The sequence below is a fragment of the Episyrphus balteatus genome, chromosome 3, assembly GCF_945859705.1.
Source record: "Episyrphus balteatus chromosome 3, idEpiBalt1.1, whole genome shotgun sequence".
NCBI lineage: Eukaryota > Metazoa > Arthropoda > Insecta > Diptera > Syrphidae > Episyrphus > Episyrphus balteatus.
The window spans coordinates 94982411-95005975 of NC_079136.1; the positions used below are offsets into that span (position 1 = coordinate 94982411).

At 33.7% G+C, this 23565-nt stretch overlaps 6 protein-coding genes, 2 long non-coding RNA genes and 1 pseudogene across 8 annotated transcripts in view; 5 read left to right on the forward strand and 4 right to left on the reverse strand.

The window, feature by feature from the left end:
* The window catches only part of LOC129914721 (tachykinins), a 177476-nt gene extending 156137 nt beyond the window's left edge, over positions 1 to 21339 (reverse strand). Inside the window, exon 1 of the mRNA XM_055994072.1 lies at positions 21335 to 21339. The gene's annotated coding sequence lies outside the window, so the exon portion shown is untranslated. The remainder of the gene's footprint in view (positions 1 to 21334) is intronic.
* LOC129914728 (NADH dehydrogenase (ubiquinone) 23 kDa subunit) lies at positions 683 to 4791 on the forward strand. Its single transcript, XM_055994081.1, has 3 exons — positions 683 to 871; positions 996 to 1435; positions 4462 to 4791. The coding sequence occupies exons 1-3, from the start codon at positions 835 to 837 to the stop codon at positions 4621 to 4623; spliced, it is 639 nt and encodes a 212-aa protein (XP_055850056.1). The 5' UTR covers positions 683 to 834; the 3' UTR covers positions 4624 to 4791.
* On the reverse strand, positions 4565 to 5788 carry LOC129914730 (actin-related protein 2/3 complex subunit 3). Its single transcript, XM_055994083.1, has 4 exons — positions 5669 to 5788; positions 5342 to 5515; positions 5079 to 5274; positions 4565 to 5013 (listed from the first exon to the last, which is right to left on the reverse strand). Exons 1-4 carry the CDS (start codon positions 5672 to 5674, stop codon positions 4859 to 4861), a joined length of 531 nt encoding a protein of 176 aa, XP_055850058.1. The 5' UTR covers positions 5675 to 5788; the 3' UTR covers positions 4565 to 4858.
* On the forward strand, positions 7417 to 8476 carry LOC129914722 (GPN-loop GTPase 3). Its single transcript, XM_055994074.1, has 2 exons — positions 7417 to 7543; positions 7616 to 8476. Exons 1-2 carry the CDS (start codon positions 7499 to 7501, stop codon positions 8432 to 8434), a joined length of 864 nt encoding a protein of 287 aa, XP_055850049.1. The 5' UTR covers positions 7417 to 7498; the 3' UTR covers positions 8435 to 8476.
* On the reverse strand, positions 10552 to 15257 carry LOC129914714 (centromere protein J). The gene is made up of 2 exons (XM_055994058.1): positions 13429 to 15257; positions 10552 to 11637 (listed from the first exon to the last, which is right to left on the reverse strand). The coding sequence occupies exons 1-2, from the start codon at positions 15169 to 15171 to the stop codon at positions 10762 to 10764; spliced, it is 2619 nt and encodes an 872-aa protein (XP_055850033.1). The 5' UTR covers positions 15172 to 15257; the 3' UTR covers positions 10552 to 10761.
* LOC129914733 (uncharacterized) lies at positions 16486 to 17171 on the forward strand. The gene is made up of 3 exons (XR_008772233.1): positions 16486 to 16755; positions 16836 to 16906; positions 16958 to 17171. It is a non-coding gene; the product is annotated as an uncharacterized LOC129914733 (long non-coding RNA).
* Positions 17271 to 17951, forward strand: LOC129914734 (uncharacterized). Its single transcript, XR_008772234.1, has 2 exons — positions 17271 to 17510; positions 17595 to 17951. It is a non-coding gene; the product is annotated as an uncharacterized LOC129914734 (long non-coding RNA).
* LOC129915144 (cytoplasmic dynein 1 intermediate chain-like) lies at positions 18156 to 19624 on the reverse strand (annotated as a pseudogene).
* A 204-nt stretch (positions 21340 to 21543) lies between the features above and the next one.
* Positions 21544 to 22885, forward strand: LOC129914727 (uncharacterized). Its single transcript, XM_055994080.1, has 3 exons — positions 21544 to 21661; positions 21721 to 21918; positions 21980 to 22885. Exons 1-3 carry the CDS (start codon positions 21657 to 21659, stop codon positions 22461 to 22463), a joined length of 687 nt encoding a protein of 228 aa, XP_055850055.1. The 5' UTR covers positions 21544 to 21656; the 3' UTR covers positions 22464 to 22885.
* Positions 22886 to 23565: the final 680 nt, after the last annotated feature.

Consider the following 23565-nt stretch of genomic DNA (forward strand, 5'->3'; position numbering starts at 1 on the left):
TTCGTTACAAAATTCAGTGTTTTTTTTTTTGTATTTTTCCTTTTTTTAAATAAATACTGAACTGAACTACTTGAGATTAATAAAAAAAAAAAATAGAAAAAGTAATGGCCAGTTGTACAAACGTGGTTCAGCCTCGGGTCAAGTATTTAACTCACCGATTTCGGTGGATTAGCAGTGGATCAACTTTGGTTCAAGGATGGGTTTAGCTATTTCAACCTATAAGGACCCAGAACGAGTGCTAAAACTCAATATTGCCATCGAATTTAAAAGATAAAAGTTGCTGAACCACGGATTAAATATTTGTACAACTGGCCCTACAAAAATCAGCTCGTGAAAAAACCATAAACGAAAAAAACGTCGCTTGACGAAGTTAAAAAAGTTCAATTTTTGAGCAAATCGTGTTCTGTTTACCATGCCTTTTATAGCAGCGTTCCTTTGGGAATATTTATCTACTACTTAGTACTTAAATCTGCTTTGAACTACTTTTTCAATATAGAAAAAGTAGTTCAAAGTAGTTTTTAGTACTAAGCAGTAGACAAAATGTTCCCAGCTTATGTTATTGATTATTTTAAAACTTGGCAGCACCTTAGTTTCATAGCAGACAAACTGCAGGTTGTAAACGCAGGCACATTTTGACTTTTCTTTTTAATTTCAGTAACACCAACTTAAAAAAAACAAAATCTTGTGTTGTCATTTGTCAACTGAACTGACAGTGACAGCGCCGATGAGATTTTACAAAAAATAATTTCTGGAATCAAATCTCCGTCGCAGTTTTAAAGTTTTTGCTGCAGTGGTTCGGTTAATTTGAGTAATTTAATCCAAACTTAAAAAAAAATGGCAACATTGAAAATATTTTCCTTGGCTAAACACGGTAAGTTTATATTCACAAAAGGCCAAAAAAAACAAATTTGTTTCCATCAGCTGCAATATTAGGTTATGAGAGGTCTTATGTCATCAACAAACAACGTATATTATTTATTTTCAATACTTTTCAGGACGATTCGGTGTCCCAAAGAACATTCGAATGTACTCCTCAAGGGATAAAGATATCTTAGCTCCATCAAAAGGATACATCTTTGTCAACAACAAAGAATTAAGCATGGATCTAAACGACATCACTGATCGATCTGCTCAAACACTTTTCCTTTCTGAGTTGTTGCGTGGTTTCGGTGTGACTTTGGCACACATCTTTAAGGAACCCGCAACTATAAACTATCCATTTGAAAAGGGACCTTTAAGTCCACGTTTTCGTGGAGAACACGCTCTTCGCCGGTATCCTAGCGGAGAGGAACGATGCATTGCATGCAAGCTGTGTGAGGCTATTTGCCCTGCTCAGGCTATTACAATTGAAGCAGAAGAGCGTGCTGATGGCAGCAGGCGAACAACACGCTACGATATTGATATGACTAAGTGCATATACTGTGGATTCTGTCAGGTAATTACGATTAGTATCCTTTCTTTACTTTTGATATACATAGGTTAGCTGGTTAGGTACTATAGGGCAGGTTTAGGATTTGTAAAAAAAAAAAAATAATCGAACTTAGACATGATATTACGATGATAGAGAATGTGAAAAAAGTGGGTCCCGCAATTCTGTCTGGGTCTATCTTGAACTATTTAACTGTTAGTTATGAGTTTTGGGAGATTCCAATATGGAAATAATAATCTCAACAACGACTTAAACGATATTCAAACAAGGTTCTACCCATGAAATAAAAAAAATATTTTTTGAACCATAGAACTTGTCTTGAGTTCATTTTTCAATCAAATTTTTTGTATGAAAGCAAAAAAGCAAATGTACCTAATACTAAAAATATTTCCATTTTTTTTTTTTTTGAAGAATCAATTTTTAGAAAACTTTGCGATGATTTTTTTTTTAAATTTTGTTTTTTATGTTTCCAATAATAATTGCTTAAAAAAGTCCTAGCTCTTAGAAGCAATGAAGTCACCTCGAAGCTAGTATGGGACTGTATACAACTATTACACCAGCTTGCCAGTACAAACAGAGTTCAACTCATTTGGTCACAACGGTCACGTACTAAATGAAATAGCAGACACACTAGCCAGAAAAGGTCCGCATCTCAATTCATTATGCCAAGACCATTCTGTGGCATACCAACAACTACTGCAAAGTATTACATAAATAAATGGCTAAGAGATATGGCTTATCATTATTGGACGCATACGGAAGGTAACAGACAAGCCAAAAAATGTATACCAAACATCTCCCACGCCAGAACGAAACAACTCCTCACTCTCAACAGGAGTAAGATTCGCATAACCACAGGCTTCCTTACTGGACACTGCTCAGTTAAAAACACCTTAAAACCATGGGCATTACACAAAACGATACCTGCAGAATGTGTAAAGGAGACAAAGAAACAGCAGAACACATATTGTGTCACTGTAGTTGCCTAATCAATACACGTCGACGACACCTCGGAGGGTATTATCTCGAAGCGGAAAACATCGCCGCTAGTTCACCCAAAAACATACTAAGTTTTCTAAACTCAGGACTTTAAAAAAGAGGAAATCACAATAGGCCCATCAGAGGCCGCAGTGATAAGGCGTACTAGGTACTAAAACTGTCAATTTAGGATCCAGTACTAGTAAGAACTTGGTCCTAGATAGCTCCTCAAAATCGGCTTCTACCTAGTAGTACTCAAATCGATACCAAGTGATTTCTTCACAAAAGTACTATCAAAAAAAAATATAATAATTGTAAAGTATTGTAATTTACTTAAATGGCTCTCTAATGCAAAATAAAAAAATAAACTTAACTAAACTAAGAGCCATTTTCTTCACTAAAAGATGAACTCAAATTGAGGATTTTTATTCTCAACTTGTGATTTTGTTTTTCTTCACTAAGAGTTGACAGTTTCAACTTTTGATTCTCAACTCTCGAGTTGGTCAACTTCTGGTTTGCTCAACTTCCGAAAATAGTAGAAGTTCAGTTGAAATGTCATATTTTTTTCTTTTTTTATGCTAAATCGTGGCAAAAACTCTTTCATTCCTCTTTTCGTGGGAAAATTGAGAATTAAACTTATGGAAACATATTTTCCAATCGCAGAATATTATTTGAGGGAATGTTTAGTACGATGGACAATGACGCTAGTGGTCTGGGTTAAAATCTCAGCCTCCTTTCCATTATTTCAAATTAATTAAAAGCACAAGATAATGGCTGTGAGTTCTGAGCTCCTAGTTGCCTTGTTTTTGTTTACTATTTTATTTAATTAATCTTTTTTATTTTTTTTACTACCTAATGTTATTTATAGCATTTATATTATAATATAAACTACAATAGCAGGTGGCCATGGCATAGAGGAATAGGTAGATGACTTCAGAGCCAGACATCGTGGTTTCGAGCCCAACGGTCGGCTCAGAAGTTTTTTCTAAATCGCCAGCTTAACTGAAGCCACCTGTGCGATAGTATGAGACAATTTTCAACTATGTCTCCTCCTCTCTGCCAAGTAGTTCTATGTTTTATGTTCTTTCTTTGTTTCTATCTGTCTTTCTCTTTGTCATTGTCTGGTGTTGTCTCAGCCAAATGGCCTCAGTTTCCGCGCTGTTAAGTGTCAGTACTTCGTACATTTATGTACTTTGTACTATGTATACAATAATAATAATAAACTACAATAATATTTGATACTTAAGGAAAAATAAGTAGTTCCAATAACTAGCAAACTGTACTGAGTTTGGCAAAAACCTGCAATTTTGTTTAGTTTTGCAAACGCTCGTAGGATTTTGTTTAGTTTTGCAAAACCTCCATACATTTTGTTTGGTTTTGTTAAGTTCTGAAAAAACGATAAAAAAAAAACGATCTTAAATTTTTTTAAATAAAAACTATTAGTGTTGATACCAATATTTAATTTTTGACGTTTGTTGAATTTTGATAAAATGAATCTGGAAATATCTAACTTTCTAGAGTTAACTAACATCAGTAACCAACCATATTTAATTTTTTAAAACTCAGTTTATTTAAACTTCTTTTTGTTGTGTTCAAATTACATTATGGTCGATCTCATAAGCAGACCTCCTACCTTTTAGTTAAAATGAATTTTGAATGCTATTTTATAGACAAATTCTTCAGTGCAGCAATCTAGAAAATTTCATATACCTTTGCATAACACGTACCTACATAACTCAAATAAAATTAAAATTCTCAAACATATTAAATTCATAATTAATATTATTGTCGGCTATTAAATGCCTCGCGCTCATATCTAATATCATTCGATATCAGAGCTCATAAAGCTATAAAACTGTGTACCTACATTTTGTTATACCTCAACTCCAAAAATTTTCTCTGGGCACTTAGTTTCCAAACATGAGAAATATCAAAGACCTATCCAAACATTTTTGACAGTTTGGTGGACATTTGTTTAGTTTAGTACCTATAACTTTAAATTGAAAACAAAAAAACAACAACAATAACAATATACATATATTCTATCATTTTAGGAAGCTTGTCCCGTTGATGCTATTGTTGAAGGACCCAACTTCGAGTTCTCCACAGAAACACACGAGGAACTCCTGTACAACAAAGAGAAGCTTTTGAACAACGGTGACAAATGGGAGTCTGAAATCGCTTCCAATTTGCAAGCTGATCATCTATATCGTTAAACTTGTTAACTTAATATAAAGGGCAAATAATGAATGGTTTAAGTGATAATGATAAATAACCAAAAAATATTATGGAAAGAATAATAAAAGCTTGAAGAACCCCTTAACTTTAAAAAATATTTGTCTTTAGTCAAATAAAACAATTTTGTTGGTGTTTCCAATTTAAAACTTGTTTAATACGTTTTTTGAATATTGTATAACTTTAATAGTAAAAAAAAGAAAGAAAATTAGTTAATTACTGGCCTGGTCCAGAAAGTGACTTTTCCATGAACTTCTTTTTGGCAAAGCAAGTCCACCATTTATTTGGTTTGCCATCATCTGAGAATACTTTGTCGCATACTCTACTGCCTGTTTCATGGCGCAGCTGAAGTAAATACTGTCTCATAAGATCTGGAAATCAAATAAATCAATTGGTTTGGATTGAAAATTCCTTCATTATTAAAGGTTATTTTTACCTGCATCACCTGGTCCAGATGGCTTGGCATAAACAGAATTTAATGGAAATCCTGCATCACCTGGGAGATCGAATTTGGAAATAGCAAGACTGTACATTTCTTGCTGTCCCTGGCTTTTACTTGAACATCTTTGAAGCTTTTTCAAACACTCAGTGATGTAAAGAGTAATGTAGATAAGAACTCGGTCGATTTCGTTCTTCAATATGAGCCGGAAGTTATTAGATATACTATTTTTTTTATTGAAAGTTAATTTATGTTTTTACCTTTACTTCGTATGTCCGAAAAAATACATTTGCTTTAAAGTAGTACAGTGACTCATCGATTATATCGGTTTCGATGTTTGCACTTGGAGCTGGACCACGGGATTGAGTACGCAATGGAAGAATGGCCATATTACCAACTGATTGCTTATATTCTTTGATTTGGGAATGATAGGCCTTAAAAATAAGATATCGAATAAATAAAATTTTAAGGAATTGAGGTGAGGCATACAAAAAAAATGTTTATCAAGTTGTGATTAAGTTTATATCAATAGAAAATAACCACGCCCCATAAGCATTTTTAATAAGAATTTTGGATTTCTTTCTCACCGGCATCTTGAATACTTTATTGTTTGGTTAAAAATTTAAAATTAAATTAATTTTAATTTATAAAATTAAACTCTGTTATAAATTGAAAAGATATTTTCTAGATAATAGCGATTTTTTTTTGACATTTGATAAGTTTTGACAGTTGTGAGTTGCGTTCAACGTGTATTTCAGAAAATTTGAGATAAACAGCCGCGTTCCCACACTAACGCGACATAAAAGAGTAGTGTTTTTCTTATCAAAATTCAAAACGAAATTAGTAGTACCCTTATTTAGGCCCAATTTATTCACTCTCCATTATTTTTAAAGGCTCCATTAAAAATTATAAAACTGTCAAATCGCATACAAATTTTAAAATTTCCCTTTTTTAATGGCGACTTTAAATTTAATGGAGTGTGAATAAATTGGACCTTAGAATTCTTTTTTTTTTTTCTAAAAGTCATGTTCTTTTAAACAAAATTGATACAAATCGTCACTTCTTAGTTTTACTGGTAGACCAGAATGATGTAGCTGTGGCTGTGTCTTGTGTCGCTGTCAAAGTTAAAAAGTATGAAATTAGTATATTGGTGCCAGAATACGTAGCTGTGGCAAGGAAATTCGCTGTGGTACAAGTCGAGTTGACTTTTACTTCAAGCTACAAGCGCAATGACTTTTGACGTTTCTAATATGGTTGCTCGGTTACAACTATTTTTTTTTTCAACGCACTTGACATTTTAGTGCGCCACATATTCTGTTCATCTTTTCTAAATTTTGAGCGATTTTATTTGACATCTTGACCACGGCGTTTTTCTTTGCTACAAGCGAATTTCCATTCTGTTCAACCAGTTAATATTCAGAACTTCACTCCATTTGAGGTAATTTGCCTACTTGGTGAAGTTAAAATATTAGGGGTACTCATGAAACGGTGTAAACTCTGGGTAAAGCCTAGTACGCAGCTTAAGCGAATTTTCCATAGTGGGCTCTAGTGAAAACAGGCTATAATAGCCTGTTTTCAATAGAGCCCAAATGAGGTAATTACGCAAATTATCTCATTTCCAATGTCAATTTCTATAGAAAAAAAATTTAATTTCAAATCTGAACTGACCTACTTTGTGAAATTAGATTTTTTTTTATTACAACCGGTCTTAACTGGACAAAAAAAAAACGCAGTCTGGACTAAGCAATTTACATTTTATATACAACAACACCTTAGCACCTTATTTTTTGGCTTAAAAAACAATTTTTGTAGTTTTTTCCAAAAATAAATAGCGCTAAAAAGAAATACAAATTTTTTACTTTATTTGTAAATGGCTTAAAACATACATGAAAAACCCGAAAGCGAAAAATATGACAACTCTAAATTTTTGTTGTGTCTGCTGTTTTCGGGACATTCAATATGCAGTGCTGCCAAGATTTCAGGTTAAGCCCCGAGGCGTTTTTTTTTTGTCCAGTTAAGACCGGTGGTTTTAAAAACATACATATTATCTCATTTGAGCTCTAGTGAAAACAGGCTATAAGGGCTTTCATGAAACTTGTAAATTTTTCCATTTTGCGAAATTCTTTAAAATTGCGCGCCTCTTTGAAAATTTGGTTTTCACCAAGTTTATGAGAAAGCTTTTTAAAATTTGTATGGTCGTCAGTATTAAACTCCTGTGCGAAATTCTGAATCTGTTCGGAAGAGTTCCAAACAACGTAACTGAACACACCTACCCGGTGTCAGTCAAATGTCAGAGATTTGACATTTCGCTCAAAAGCGCATCAAACATTCAACTATATCGAAATGTGGTATTTTTAAAATTATTTTCATTTCGATTAAAATAATATCCTGTGAAGTGTACAAATAATTCCTACAAAATGCGTTATGCTCAGATTGTAATGGGCCCAGCTGGCAGTGGAAAGGTAAATAAGAACAAATTAATAATATATGTAAATCATAGCAGTAACATTTTTATGATTCATTTTCAATCCTAGTCCACATATTGCGCCTTCATGCAACGCCATGCTGAAGACATGAAAAGATCAATCAGCGTTGTTAATCTCGATCCAGCTGCAGAACACTTTGATTATCAACCCATTGTAGATATAAGAGACCTCATCCAACTAGATGATGCTATGGAAGATGAAGAACTTCACTATGGACCCAATGGTGGATTAGTTTTCTGCCTGGAATTTCTTATTCAAAATCAAGAATGGCTAAAGAGTCAACTATGCGGTGGATCAGATGACGAAGGAGAAGGTGATCCCGATGATGATTACATTATATTCGATATGCCTGGTCAAATCGAGTTATTTACACATTTAACTATGGGCAAAGAGTTGGTCAATCTGTTGGAATCATGGAACTTTCGTTTGTGTACAGTATTCTTAGTTGATTCACAATTTATGATTGATGGGGCTAAATTTCTATCGGGTACGATGGCTGCACTGAGTGTTATGGCTAATTTGGAAATGCCTCATGTAAATGTACTGTCGAAAATGGATTTACTTAGCAAGACTGCAAGAGGGCAATTGGACAAATATTTAGATCCCGATGCAAGAGCTTTATTGGGAAATATAACAGAAGAATCTTCGTGGGGTAGAAAACATAGGAAGTTGTCACAGGCAATTGGATCGTTGATAGAAGATTTTAGTTTGGTTCGTTTTGTTCCGCTGAATGTGGATGACGAGGAGAGTGTTCAAGACTTGTTGATGCAAATCGATAATGTTATACAGTATGGTGAGGATGCTGATGTTAAAATACGTGATTTTGATCCTCCAGAAGAGGATGATGATAATAATTGTGATGAATAAAATTATATTATTTTTTTATAAACCAGAGTTGTAAAATAAATTTTTGTATGTACAATTGTTGGAATAATTATGTTTATACAATGAATGTTTCTCAATCGGATAAGAATTATCTGTAATCGTTAAAGATTAAATAGTGTAAGTATGATGAATCAAATGATGAGCAGAGTAGTATGAGTGGCATTTTGCTTGGAGGCTGCTTTTCTTTACTTGCGATTTACATAACATAGGTACTATAACCTATAGGGCAAGTTTAGGATTCGTAAAAAAAGTCGAACTCGAGATAACATGGCATTACTATGATTGATTAAGTGGTTCCCGCAATTCTGTCTGTATCTATCTTGATGTACAGCCCAAACTACGGGAGCGATTTTCTTCCAACTGGGTAGCTTTATAAGATTCGCCAGAGATGAAATTGAATTTTTTTTTTGACCAAAATTGACGGTACTCTCCCTATGACCAAAATGGAAAAGGCTCAAAAAAAAAAAAAAATTGGATGAAAAAAAATAAAATGCACGACTGGGGTCGCACATAGTTGCTCTTGCTCTTGCAGTTTAAAACACTTTTATGTTAAATTCCTTGTAGATTTTAAGAGCTGCCTCTATATAAATTTAAAGAATTTTTTTTGATGATGGGGAAGAGCCAACATTAAGGGCAAAATTTTGTTGAATACAAAAAAAATATTTTTTTATTTGACTTTTTTTTTGAAAAAAATAAAAATGCAGTTTTATTGCAATTGCTTTGAATATTACGTCTGCAAAGTTTAATCAAAATCGTTACAGCCGTTTTCGAGTTTTTTGGTTTGAATTGAAAACTTTGTATGGGAGGTACACTTTCTAAGCGAGATATAAAAAAAAAACAAACAAAAAAACAGCTTTCAGAATTCCATAAAAATCATCTGTACCAAATTTGAAGAAAATCCGTTTACCCGTTTAGGCTGTGAAAATGTGTACAGATGGACGTACAGACGCACGGACGGAATTGCGAGACCCACTTTTTTGAAATTCTACATCATCGTAATGTTGGTTTGGATTAAAACCTCAAATTTTTTTTCGACACGAAACCAATACTTGCCTTATAGAGCAAGTAAAAAATAGGTTTACTGTGACAAGTTCTACTTTTGATAAAGAACAAATATTTTTTGGACCGTAACAAACGATACCTGCCACAGAAACGTGTTCCTCATTTTTGAAAATGTTTAAGAAAAAAAAAAATCAAAATTTTGGATTTTTAAAAAATATTTCAATTTTTTGAAAAATCATCAATTTTTAATTTTTTAAATTTTAATGAATATTTAGAAGAATATTTTTTTCAGAATGGCATACCAATTTTTTTTTTACACAAAAAATTATTTTTTTTTTAACCAACTCCAACAATTTAAAAAAAAAAAAAAAGAATTCCAAAAATTCTTTGCTATAAAAGAAATTAAATTAGGCTGCCAGTGGCCAGGTGGCCAGAACTAAACATTGATATAAGTGCATCTTCTGTTGCAAGAAACTTCAGTTTGTGTGTCAAACAAATCAATTGGGAACTGAATTGATTGCGGTAAAATAATATAAATTACTGAATGAAAAAACATATAAAATTTGTACTATGCAAAATTTACAACGAATAAACAGAAAACGAAAAACTGCGACATTTTGAGGGAACTCACTAAAAATCCCGGATTGGCCCAAAAAAGCTCGACTCCACAAAGACATTGAATAAAAGTATAGGGGGTCTATTACGTAATGCGAAACGATACTGAAGTAAATGAAAACCACAAAAAAGAGCGGTTGTTCAAAGTCATAAGGCCAAACTTAACCGACTCACGTGCGTTCTAACGGCAAACGCAACAATATAATGACAGCTAAAAAAGAACGAAAGTCAAACGATAGGCAAATGGCAGTCGTTAACGATTGATTTGAGCTCCGATCCATTATAAATGCATTTGCATCCGTAGAACTTAGAAAACGGTTTCACTGCTTTAGAATAACACCCATCCCTTTACTTCATATTCAATTGCTAAACTCGCCCAACGATTTGCACAGTGCGTAACATCAGCTTTATCAAACGGTAACTATTACAGTTTTATCTAACTCCCATATGCATATTTTTAAATATATAAAAAAAACAACAAATTTTGAAAAAAAACAAAACATTTTATAAATATGGAAAATTCTTTTAAATACCTTAATTCTATACTAACTAAAACTCTATGAGTGACACAAAAAACAACATAAAATAATCACAATGGTTTGATCAATTTAACTGTCTTTCTGTGATCTCAGAAAATATACAAATTTCAAACTAAAATGCACCTAAAATATAATTCAAAAAATAAACTTACACTAATATTGAACATTTTCTGTGTCCATGACAAGATTACCATCTTTGTCTTTTAGTCTCACTCTCCCATTTGAATATCTCGTCTCCTGGCTACCATCTGGATAAAGCAATTTAACAGTTCCATCTGGATATTCTCTGCGTTTATTATGTGCTGTGTGAATCTCTTTCTGTCCGTTAGACATTAATAAAATCTTATCACCATTCCTCATTTGAATTAAATTTGTACCATCGGCAAATCGCCATTCTTCTAATTTATTTTCATCTGATGGATTTGTTATTTTAATTGAATTATTTGGAAAATGAACCTCGATTTTTCCATCTTTGTAACGATGTTCTGTTTGTCCATTGGGAAATTCTAAGATCTCAAGACCATCTAAGTATGTTGTGTGCCAGGTATTTGTTTCAGCATAATAATATTTAACAGTACCTTCATTAATGTTTGTTTCTTTTATGTCTTTATTAAAGTAGAGCATACGAATAATCATCCCGTCTGAAGATATTTTTTTAAGATTGCCATTTGGATACCAAATATCTTTGCTGCCATCGGGATTACGAATTTCACGCTTAAATGAGGCATTTGTTGAAATCGGTGCTGACTCGTTCCTTTCCACTTTGTCGGTTGGTGTTGTTCGACTCGGCGGCGTTGGTGACTTTGCAAAAGTTACTTTCGAATTAGCCTTCCCATAATTTAGCTCCTCAGAAGATGCACTGCTCAGATCATCTTCCGAACTATGGACTGGTGAGTCCTGTCTTTTGACTGGACTAGGTTTTCGTTTTGATTCACTACTCTTGCGTCGAAGCGCTGATTTAGTTTTTGAGTGCTTGGATACGTTCAAAGTTTTGCTTGGCGGTATTTCTTCCATATGGGTGACAGAATTCTTAAATAAATCCAAAAGATAAACAAAATTTGTTATTTGTATGTTGAATGTAAAACGTAGATACTTAAAAATAAAAGAATGAAATTTATAAATTTTATCGGAGTCGGCAATCATAAATGTGAAATTTTCGTAAGTTCTAATTTATATTTCTGTTTAGAAAAGGCTTATACCTAATGTAGGTTTATACTTCTCCTGGTAAAGCTTCTTTTTTAATGAAACCTATATTTGTTATTTTTTCTATTTACATATTTTAATGTCAAACTGCTTTTTAGGTTTTTTTTCCAAAAGATATCAAATAAATAAATATTTGAATTTAATAAAGCTAAATCCTAAATCATTAACAGTTTCCCCGGCTATTCTTTTGAATATCTGCGATGTGCGATATTGGATTAGACCTAGACCTAGACGAAGAACTTTCCGAATTTTGTATTCAGATAGAATAATTGGGCTTTCAATTGATTTGCCAATTAGAGTTCGAATAAGCTAACGTCACACACCATGAAGAAGACCATTGATCGAATATTGGGTAGGCGACTGCGTAAAATAATAAGGTTGTCAGAGAGAAAATTGTGATTCTTTAGTTGTTTTCCATATCGTTTTAATTGATTTTGAAAAACCATTCGATTAACAACCACGAAATTTGAAACGAGTGGCTCTCTGATAACGAGTCTCCTTGTCGCCATGTCGCTCTGTCACCTTATCGCTTTGTGGAAATGGTAACGGAGTTACGAATAACAGAGTTACGCGCGACAGAGTTACGGCCGTCAAAGTTACGCGAAACCGAAGTTACGAAAAACTAGAGTTACGAATTCTAAAGTTATGTTAAGCTATGACATGTGATTTTTGGGTTGGCAACAATTGGCGAGGAACGATATGGAATTATGGAAATACAAACAAGAGATTAACATTTTTCTCATTGGTCAGAACTAAATGAGTTAAGCGAAAATGGGTGTTATTTAATCTTGTAAAATTTTGATTGGATAGGTATAGATATACAAAGTGGGTATTACAAAATACGCTATGAATAATTATATGAATTAATAGAAAAAAAAAATACGTAGGTGCAATATTAGTTGGACAAATAAGAAGTTAAATTCAATTATGTCCCCCAAACTTACATAAGTATACTCATGTTTTTTTTTTCTATTTCAACGTTTTTGCGATCTTCTCACAAAAACGAATTGGCCCTCAAATTAAGCTGCAAGTAACTTCTTACAGCACGGTCTCCAGTTTGCTACTTTTCAAGTATTTCATTAATTGGAATATTTCTATCGACTGCTGGCCCAGGTATCTGTTTGTTGCCCAGTATGTTTTCTGGTGTCTCTTCTTTATAATTGCAGAATCTGCAGGCGGAACTATCTGCAATGCCTAGATTGTTAAGGTGTGACCTAAACTCGACCAAGATGTGAACTAAGCGCGACTTAGACGCGACCTAAACACGACCAAGATGTGACCCATGTCACATTAGATAGACCCTATTTTAAAAAAAATATTTAAGGTGACATGTTCAAATTAATTAGCTAATTCTTCTTTTGGATTAATGAAAGTTTTACACAATTACGTACCATCGTTTGAAAAACTAAAAAAAAAAAATAAGTGTAGCAATATCTCATCCGTGAGGTTGGAATGACAATTTGCTTAGATCTAAGAAACTAAAATTTGGCAGAGCTCTTTAAGATCTATGATACTTGAACAAGTTTTAACTCATAAAATTTTGTATCTCTATTTGGTGATAAGAAGAGTTGGGAAATATACCTATATTATTTTAAAAATTTAAGAGAAGAATCTTACCACTTTGGGAGCCAATTTAGCAATATTTCTATTTATTTCTTGCAGCATTTTATTATTATTTTGTCCATTTAACTTTACATTCTCCATTTCTAGTCTTTTATTCTCCTTCGTAAGCTGATCAATTTCAACATTTAACTGCCGAACATCTTTTTCCAAATTTCTTACTTGTGCCCTTAATCTCGACTGTGCTGCTACATGGGCTTCATCTTTCTTTTTCAATTCCTTTTGCAAACTATCAATTTCTTCTTGTAACTTTGCAATTTCTTTCTTTTCCTTTCCCGAATTTAACGATTTCTGATGACGAATTTGCTTTTCCATTTTTTTGCGATCATCTTCGATCTTCATACGCTCATCATGCAAATAAATTTCCATTTGAATTCTTTCATCATTCAATTTTTCAGCAGCTTCTAAGCATCCTTGTTCAAAGTGGGCTTTTTCTAATTCATGTTCTTGTTTGCTTTTGACCAATTCCAAGTTATTTTTTTTAAATGTATTTATTTCGGCTTCAAGTTCGGCTAAACGAGTGCGTATTAATTCGGCTTTTTGAAGCATTTCCGAAGCCATATCGTTGACTTGATTATTTTCAATGGTTTGATTCGAGTCATTTTTATTGGAAAATAATTGTTTTTTAAATTCCTCGAAAATTTGAGATGCTTCACTATTGTCGAAAGCTGTCGACAAGTTTGATTCAATTGGCTTTGTTGATATTATTGGATCGTCAACAAAACGAACTTTAGGCGTGTTTCTTGGGGTCTCCTTTTCTTCTTCCTCAAATTCTGTTTCAGATGAATCAGAAACCAAGGTTTTCGAACTTGAATGAATTTCATAAGGAATTGGTGGAAGCTTTAGTGAAACAGGCGAATCAAATTGATTATCATTTGAATTGATTTTTGTGCTTCTCAAAAATCTTTTAATGTAGCTAGAATTCAAATCAAAGCTTCCATCTTTCGCTTTTTGTTCGAGCAATTCGAAAATACTCATATTGTCGGAAGCATCATTCGATTCCAAACAACTTGCGCTTTGAGATGTCTTCTCAATAGGCTTTATGTTTTGTGGGTCAAGAATTGTTGCCCAAGAAATCGGTTCAGGTGTTTCTTTAATAGAAGAAGCTTGCGATTTAGTATCTGGCGTTGAATTGCATGCCGTTTGTGAAGAAATCAAAGACTTTTGAAATTTCTCTTCCATTTCATCGAAACTGGGTTGTTTCTTTGGTTTACCAGAAGTTTTTAGTCTCAAAACAGCTTTTGAAATTGGTCGCACTTCTTTCGTGGGTTTGGTCTTTTCCGGGGGTTTTCTTGCAACATTTCTTTTCAAACTTGGATGAGAGGAAGAAAATTTGTATGGTGGTAGATTTTGGAGATTAAATTGATCGGGATCGACCTTGAAACGATTTATTAGACCTTGTTTTCTTCGAAGAAATGGTCTTTTTGGTTTTTCATCAGTTACTTGATTGTGTTCTTGTTCTTGTATTATTTCTTCATCAACAGTTTGATCAAGGGCACTTACTCCTAGATCAGTTTCACTACAAGAAGATTCATCAATACTTACATCTTCTTCATTCAACATACTTGAATCGGCATGATAAATTCCAAGAGTTTCATACATTTTTCTATGTTCTAATCCGAGAAGTTTTCGTTGATTGTTTTGCTTTTCGAATAGGATTCTTTTTTGTTCTTCTTGCCATAGATTGAGTTCTTCGAGGCGTTGAACAATGCCAGATGAGTCGTCTTTGGAATCGGACATGTTAATAAATTTTTTAGTGTAAATTTATTCTTATTTGTTTATTAAAGAGTATTTTTTATTATTTTTTGTGGAAAATTAAAATCTTTTGAAATATATTAAACAACTTGTTTGATATTTATATAATCAGTGCGGCAACATTACAAAAAAAAATAATTATTGTAGTAGAGTTCAAGGAAGACTTTAGGGTGGATATAGAATGGTTTTGCTAGACCACACCGGAAGATATGCCGTAGCGTTTCAAAAAGCGGCACGTATGAAAAACATTCCACACCTGAATATTGATGGTACAGTTTGGAATTTTTTTCATACAATTACCCGTACCGCATACCCTCGCGGTGTGGTCAAACCATAAAGGCTTGGCCACACCGGAGGGTATGCGGTAGAGGTACGGGTAGCGGTAACGATATTTGTATGAAAAAAATTCCAAACTGACACATCAACGTTCAGGTGTGGAATTTTTTTAGTACAAATATCGTTACCGCTATACCGCATACCCTCCGGTGTGGCCAAGCCTTAAGGCTTGGCCACACCGGAGGGTACGCGGTAGAGGTACAGGTAACGGTACGGGTATTTGTATGGAAAAAATTCCAAACTGACACATCAACGTTCGGGTGTGGAATTTTTTTAATACAAATATCGTTGCCGCTACCCTTACCGCTACCGCGTACCCTCCGGTGTGGCCAAGCCTTTAAGGGAATGACCTCACCGCAGAAGGGTATATGCGGTAGCCACGGTAGCAACTATACACGGACTGCTAGTCGTGCGAATTTGATGGTTCGACGATTCGCATTGCGATGTCAGTGCCTAAGAGCAAACAGCCCTCGATTGAATTTTTTTTTTTGCATTGAAAACAAAAATAACAAATGTTTGTTTTTCCAAACTAGAACCATAAACAAAAAATACCAAGACTGGAAACTCGGTGGTCAACTGACGTTTGCCTACAAGCTGCGAGGTGTGGTGAATGTCGTGAACCTATCGTTGTGTTCGTGTCAAATGTGTGTTGAATGTCGTGAATCTATAAATGTGTGCGTGTTAACGTCATTTACCAACGTGGTGGCTTTCACATATATTCACAGACAGCAATGTACACAAAAGGGTTTTGGGGGGAAAGACGTACGAAATTTTCCAGTCTTGGTATTTTTTGTTTATGACTAGAACTGGACATAAGCGCAAGTTATACATACAGGCAATACTTAAGGCTTGGCCACATGGGAGGGTATGCTGTAGAGGTCCGGGTAGCGAGTACACTTGTATGAAAAAAATTTACGTACACCTCAATATTAGGTGTGTTTTTTTGTTTATCTATATAGATTTTGTGCAAAAAAACGACATCGAGATTTTTGAAATGAAAACAATTTACGTGTTAATTACAACAAAAACTTTATCTGTATAGATTTTTGAAAAATCCAGATAATTATCCAGATTTTACTTTCTCTCGATAGAAAACAGTACTGCCAAGGTACATTACACTTATTAAATGTCAGATTCCAATAAACGACAGCTGCAGTTGACAGATATATGACAAAAAAAAATTTAATATTTAAAATTGAATTCAATTAGGAATAACAAACAACACAAATCAATGTAAGTATAAGCATATTTTTTGGAAAAAGATGAAAATTGTACGATAAACTTTGGTTTTTTTTTTAATTTAATAATTTTAGGATTCACGTGTTTGCAAGAGTGCGATATCTTCCCCAAAATTAAAGAAAAAAACCTGAAAAGGAGATGGAAAGTAAATCAATTTATTCTTACAATGAACTAGCGTATTAATCTTTTTTTCTAGGAATTATTTCACAAAAGAAGAATTCTGTGTACTATGCGCTTGGGTCTTAATCGTGTCGGTACCTTCAACCCTCACAGCCAAAATGTAATGTCAAATGCTCTTGGAATGCGCGCTCGTTTGCGAAAACGTCTATTCTTAGACGATCAACATGAATAAATGATAACAAAGCTCTTGTTGTTAATAAATTGCATCGTTAGAATGCCCACCACAAAAACAGTCTCTTACATTTTTAAAATGATACACGTCATGTATGCGTGCGCTGCGAAGAAAAGCAAATACAAACATACCTCCCGACAAATATTCCCCTAGGAAACACTTTTCATCCCAAACAGCAGACAGCAACAAGCAAGACAATCCTAACATTGCATTATGCAGCTCATTCAACACCCAAAAATCCTTCAGCTCCCGTTGATGAAAAACCATTTTATAAGAGATCGCTTCACTGCGTTCAAACTTGGACGACACGTGCATGATAAGTGAAGTGTGGAAACAAATGGCATGTTGAAAGTGGTAATTGTTTCAGAGCATCATTTAGCTCCCCAATTGGTTGCAGGTAATATTTTTATTGATTCTCCTTTTTTGGTTCGATATATTCCTTATGTACTCTGCCTGCATTGATGTCGTTTTGTTTCTGTAGGACATGTCTTCTACAAATGGGTCTAAAGCCCCCATCGAGCTCCCGAGAAAATCTGCATGAATCTTCTTCGCAATTGCTTTCCCCTCCTAAACAGTTATGCAGAGGGAGGAATTAAGGCAAAACACATGGATTCCCAACCCAACTTAACCAACCCTACAACTGGACATCCGGGTCTGAACAACTCGAGTACGGCAGACTTTTTAAACTAAGTTTATCCATGTATTATATTTGTTTATATTTTATAACTTTGTCATTATTATTTAACGTTAGACCCCCTTTGTGCCATCAAAATTTTAAATGTATCTTAGAAATAAGTTATTTTATTATTAAATTGCAAATTGCAAAATTAAAACGTAATCCGTTTTGCTTTTTCTCATTAAGATTTATCTGACAAGTTTCCAATCCGATATGAAAATTAAATGAACAAATTTGTGCGCGCCTCACTGCATAATCTCGGAACTGCACTTTTACATCAGACTTACAAAATGTTTCCATAAAAAATTCAACACATAACTTTGTATTAGTTTTTAGAAATAAAAAACATACTCAAAGAAAGAATTACTCAGCTTTTGACAAAATTTACCTATATATTTATTTAACATTTTTGTTTCATGTTTTTTTTTTTTTCATAAGTAGGTACCTACTCAGTAAATACTCTTTTACTAATTTTCATTATCATACATACACAAAACAAAAAAAAAACAATCACCGATGCCGAGGGCAATTCGGTATTCCATAAATCAAGGCGACCACTGCCGTCGACAGAAGCGAACAAGGCGGGATGAATTGGAGACCATAACATAATTTGAATTTTCTTCAAATGAATATAATGGTTTAGTGTCCTACAAGTAAATACAAAAAATGTAATACATATTGGTCGTTATAGTAGATATTAAATTTCACCTTAAGACTCCATAACTTTATTGTCCAATCAATGGACGATGTAAGAAACAAATCACCAAAATCTGTTGTAGATTGATTTGGATGAGTTGATATTCCCGTCACTGGACCCAAATGTTTCTCATAGACTTCAGACACACCCGAACGTATTCCATGTCGATAAGCAAATGAAAAATCACAACAAACTTTTACCATAATAAACATTGCCATCTTCACTACCCATAACCAGATTGTTAATCTCATTCGATGGAAAGGACATGCAACTGATAGCAATTGGGTTCGATTGCCGTGGCTGCAATTCCAGTGTATCTCCATGACCAAAGCTTGCCATCGGATGAGATCGATAACACATTGTCTGCATTCTGTGTGCCAACCATTTGCAAACAATACACTGGATGCGTATGTGCAGTTGCACTTAGAGGTGCTCTGCTGGTTTAGCAAAGCATGTTGACATAACGGCACTTTGACAATGGAATACATCTTCGGGTGTTTGTTTTTTATATTTTGTGTTCCAGACCATTACAACACCATCTGGTTCATTGTGACTCTCCTTAAAAAATTTAGTGGGTTTTAGATAGAATCGTAGAAAAAAATACAAATGCAAACCTCATGATTGTGATATGAAACAACAACCAGTTCAGGAAAATGTGTTGGCCAATCCATTGAAGTGACGCATCGATTCTTAGACCATCGGTCTTCGTGGAAATCTCGATTCAATGACAACCTAGCATGTGTCCTCTCATCGTTTGACTCCTATCACCACCTCCAATGTATTCGGTGTAGATGTCGACATTCTCAGATAGAGCCCTTTCGAAGACACGTCCAGCGGGTAAAACAAACCTTTGAAAGTCCGCCGACAAGATGATCATCTGTTTTTGTTCTTCCGATAGTTCCTTAACTGAAAGCACAAATGTTAAATTAATGTAAAGAGAGGAGAGAAAAAATTCACTTACTTTATTTTTCTCTTCAGGTTCTTTTTTGTGTTCAAGTGGTGTTATGGCTGATGCAACTTCCTTCATAGTGGGCAAACCATGTGGTAGAATTCCTGGTGGTAGTTTGGAATGGAACCCATTGTCGATGTGTGGCAGCGATCTCTGTTCGTCATCTCCTTGGGCATCATAAGTAAGCATAGGTAAAACAGGAACAATTCTACGATTTTTTTTGTTTGTTTTTTTTTTTCTCTCATTTTGTTTAGAGCTTTGTTTTATTAAATTTTAATTTTTTAAATAAAAAAGCAAAAGCAAACTTTTTGACAGACAGTTGTCAAAGTAAATGTTCAGTGCTGCCAAATTTTAACACGGATTCCAAAAATCTCGATGTCGTTTTTTTGCACAAAATCTATATAGATAAACAAAAAAACACACCTATTGGTATTCCAGTTTGGAATTTTTTTCATACAATTACTTGTACCCCTACAGCTTACGCTGTGGTGTGTGGTGTGGTATGGTCAAGCCTTTATATGCTTTCCCAACTAACATTTCAGCTTCGGTTAAGGTATTACAAAAGCTACATTTCAGCCTCTTTTAAACTTTAGTAAGGTTGTTGGGCATGGAAAAAGGAGAACGTTATACAAATTTGACCCTTTATAAGGCTCTTAAACAAAGCTTTACCGAAGCTCTACCGAAGCTTTGAGATTTGACAGATAGCTCCGGAAGACCTTGTATAGCTCTTTAATACATGTCTTATCGAAATTTAAAAAAAAAACTACAAAAACAAAAAAGAATTCTTTTTTAACTGGTTTTAAATCATGAATTTTATCTTTTGATCTGATATTATATATAACATTCCATTAGTTTTTAGTATATCTATTAATAATAATTTTAAAAGTATATAATTTTTTTACCACACCCAGGAATCGAACTTCGTATCTGCTTGGTGGCAGTCCATCACTCTACCCACTCGGCCATCCTAGTATATTCATTAATAAAATCAAAAACTTAATCAGTTCAAATAGCAAAAAAATGTCCGAGCTAAATTATTCAATGTCAAAACCAAAAAGTGTCTGAGCTAGATTATTTAATATCAAAACCAAAAATCAAATACAAAACTTGGTAATTTCTGTAAGGCTTTTATAAATTCATTAAACAGGCTTATCCGAAAAACAAGCTTTCTTCGTTTAAGTTTCTTTAAGAGTATTTAAACAACTTATTAGAAGTTGTTAAACAAGTCTGAACTTCTATAAGCAGTCAAATTCTGAAGCAAGCTCAATACAAGCTGTATACAAAGTAGATCCTGCGAGATTTCAATTTACAGAAGCTGTTGTGCTAGTTGGGTTGGCCGCTTTTTTCACATCGGAGCTTATTTTTATATAAAGCTTGTATAAGGCTTGGTTCAGAATTTAATTGCTTAAGCCTAGTACGCAGCTGATGTGAAAGAAAATTTCGTTAACGAAATCTTGAACGAAATTAAATTTGTTTTGTGTTTGATTTATTTACTTTTTTCCTGATGTTTTTTTTTTTTAATTTTTTGATTTTTACTTTTATTATTTTACTTTGCATACCCGATGGTATTTTTTCATTAACATGTTCGCTGTTGACTTTGGAGACTTCAAAATTTTTTGCTTCAGCTGCGTACTAGGCTTTAAAGAAGTTCGAACTTGTTCAACAACTTCTAATAAGTTGTTAAAATACTCATAAAGAAACTTAACCGGAGAAAAACTTGTTTTTCGGATAAGCTTCAGTTAATGAATTCATAGATCTTACAGAAATTAACAAGTTTTGTACTTGATTTTTGGTTATTAAATTGAATAATCTAGCTCGGACATTTTTTGGTATTGAAATTGAATAATAATTTAGCACGGTGAGACGAGGAGTGAAGGGCGATGATGCTCAAGAAGGGAACTAATTTTTCCTAGCAATCACCAGTTGCATTGCTAAATTATTTCTCTTTGTTTACATTTTTGTTCCTAGAAAATAGAAAAGTGGAATGCTAAATGGGATATTTCTCTCCGGCAAAAATTATCGAAAAATTCCCTTTCATCATGTGTTGTCACCTTTAATGTTTCTAGTACATTCGAAAAGTTTAGAATTTTATTTTTTTATACGAAACAAACAACAAAAATAAAAATCTTCCTTCAGTAGAGCGAAAGCAGCTGTCAATAAAAAAGTAAAATCCTTAAAAAAGAATTTCAGAAAGAATTAAATTAAAATTTTCCAAAGAAAAATGAAGTAAGTAACTTTTAAAACACATTTTTACATTTAATATAACTTTGTACAATTAACTACAGGCCATCAGGTAATCCACACGCAATGCCGTTGCCATCTAATTTACCCTGGAAATCAGAATGTATGCCTTGGTCCATGACAACTGCAATGCAGCAGCAAAATGGTGTTGTCCAATTTTCAGCTCCAAATCTAATCATGGAACCCTATACAAGACGTACCCAGAATCTCCATAAACGCAAATCTAAAATTATTCCACCATTGTAAGTTTCACACAGTCTTTTTTTGTTTACAAAAAAGTGTTAAATGAATCTCAAATTACAGACCGAACAAACAATTTATTTCCGAAGAAAAAGTTATTGCCCATTTCAGTGGAATGCACATATCCCGAAATTACACTGAACACACTGCTGGCACTAGCACAAGCAACGATTCCTCCTGCAATCAATCATCCATGGAATACGACTTCAATAATCCAATCACACAAAAGGAACTTGAAGAGAAACTCAAAAATGCCAACCGCATAACTGTTTGCGATGAAATCAAGAAATTGCACGCCGTTCACTCCAGTTTCATGCCCAATGCACTAATTCAAAATCGAATAGAAAGGCCATGCACAGCTTTAGTTTTATGGACACCACCGCCTAAATTGGAAGATCTCTTACCCGAAGGAAATAATCCCAGATCATCACAAAATAACAATTCTATTGAAGACGACGATGAAGAAGTAGACAATAATAATTCTATTAACTCTAATATGAACATTATGGATGCATCTACAGGAGATGGCATGGACACAGATTTGTAGTGACTCGTTTGGCTTTCAAACAAATATGTCTAAAAAACGCATGTTATTGAGACAGCGTTAGTATTTGTGAGAAATGTATCTAAGAAGTGATAAAGAGATAAAACGAAATGAGCTGAGAAGATTATAAAAATTATAAACAGAAGTTATTGATGTCGGAATTCTGCTTCGAATACCGAAAAAAAACTTAACCTAATGAAGAAAGAAATATACACAATTTCATTTCTTTTATTTTTGTCGACATTTGCAAACAGAATTTTCATCTGACTGAATTCTGTGATAGGGATTTAGACTTTAGTTGGCTCCAAGTGAACTGGGTCGTGTCAAGATTTTAGAAAAGCTATGTTTTACTTTTTTTTTTATATAAAATTAAACTTTATTGTCTCGTCGTTAGCCTATAAGTGTGACAAGAAATATACTATAAAATAGAGAAGTAGTTGTTCTTTTTTTATTATTATTATTAATGTAAGCATTTTGAGAAGTATATGCATTTAAAAAAAGAAAAAAAAACTTTAATTTTTCATATTATATAGAATCTTAATGTAACTAAAATGAATATTAATTATGTCAGCATTAAATGTGATTTTTCTATAAAAAAAAAAAAAAATTTTAAAAAAGGTTGATATTTTTGGTTGTTGGACATTAGTGAGGTATTGAAGACTTGAATCATGGTATAAAAAGAGAAGGTATGATCATTAGAAAAAACTCCCCTTCAAGCAAACAGGTCCGACCTCAGTCCGAATCCGCTCCGCCTGAGGCGGAGCTGAGTCCAACTTCGGATCAGAAACTGGTCCGAAGGCGGCTCAAATTAGTATGGAAATTATAATCACCGCGAAGTCGATTGCATATGTATTGGTGTGGTGAAAATCTCCATTCCGAGAAAACGGAGCCGAAGGCGGACCTGAGCCGGAGCAGCGAAAACCTACCAGAAAGAGGAATAAAAAAGGGATGACATTTCGCATTTGCGACCAAAAAAAAGAACAAGATTTATTTTTTTTTTCACTGAAACTGTTTTATTTTTTATTTTATTTTGGCAAACGAAATTTTCACAATAAATACAATATGAAATACAATACATTTTTTTTTCATTTTATTTCATTTGATG

Excerpts from the sequence above, each read along its gene's own strand:
- LOC129914728 (XM_055994081.1), top strand. The coding sequence starts at position 835 with ATGGCAACATTGAAAATATTTTCCTTGGCTAAACACG. Across the intron at positions 872-995 it reads ATTTTCCTTGGCTAAACACG|GACGATTCGGTGTCCCAAAG; the intron begins GTAAGTTTATAT and ends AATACTTTTCAG. Across the intron at positions 1,436-4,461 it reads TATACTGTGGATTCTGTCAG|GAAGCTTGTCCCGTTGATGC; the intron begins GTAATTACGATT and ends CTATCATTTTAG.
- LOC129914730 (XM_055994083.1), bottom strand. Across the intron at positions 5,275-5,341 it reads TTCGGACATACGAAGTAAAG|AACGAAATCGACCGAGTTCT; the intron begins GTAAAAACATAA and ends CTCATATTGAAG. Across the intron at positions 5,014-5,078 it reads ATCTGGACCAGGTGATGCAG|ATCTTATGAGACAGTATTTA; the intron begins GTAAAAATAACC and ends TTTGATTTCCAG.
- LOC129914722 (XM_055994074.1), top strand. The coding sequence starts at position 7,499 with ATGCGTTATGCTCAGATTGTAATGGGCCCAGCTGGCAGTGGAAAG. Across the intron at positions 7,544-7,615 it reads GCCCAGCTGGCAGTGGAAAG|TCCACATATTGCGCCTTCAT; the intron begins GTAAATAAGAAC and ends TTTCAATCCTAG.
- LOC129914714 (XM_055994058.1), bottom strand. The coding sequence starts at position 15,171 with ATGTCCGATTCCAAAGACGACTCATCTGGCATTGTTCAACGCCTCGAA. Across the intron at positions 11,638-13,428 it reads CTAAATTGGCTCCCAAAGTG|AATTCTGTCACCCATATGGA; the intron begins GTAAGATTCTTC and ends GATTTATTTAAG.
- LOC129914727 (XM_055994080.1), top strand. Across the intron at positions 21,919-21,979 it reads TCTAAAATTATTCCACCATT|ACCGAACAAACAATTTATTT; the intron begins GTAAGTTTCACA and ends CTCAAATTACAG.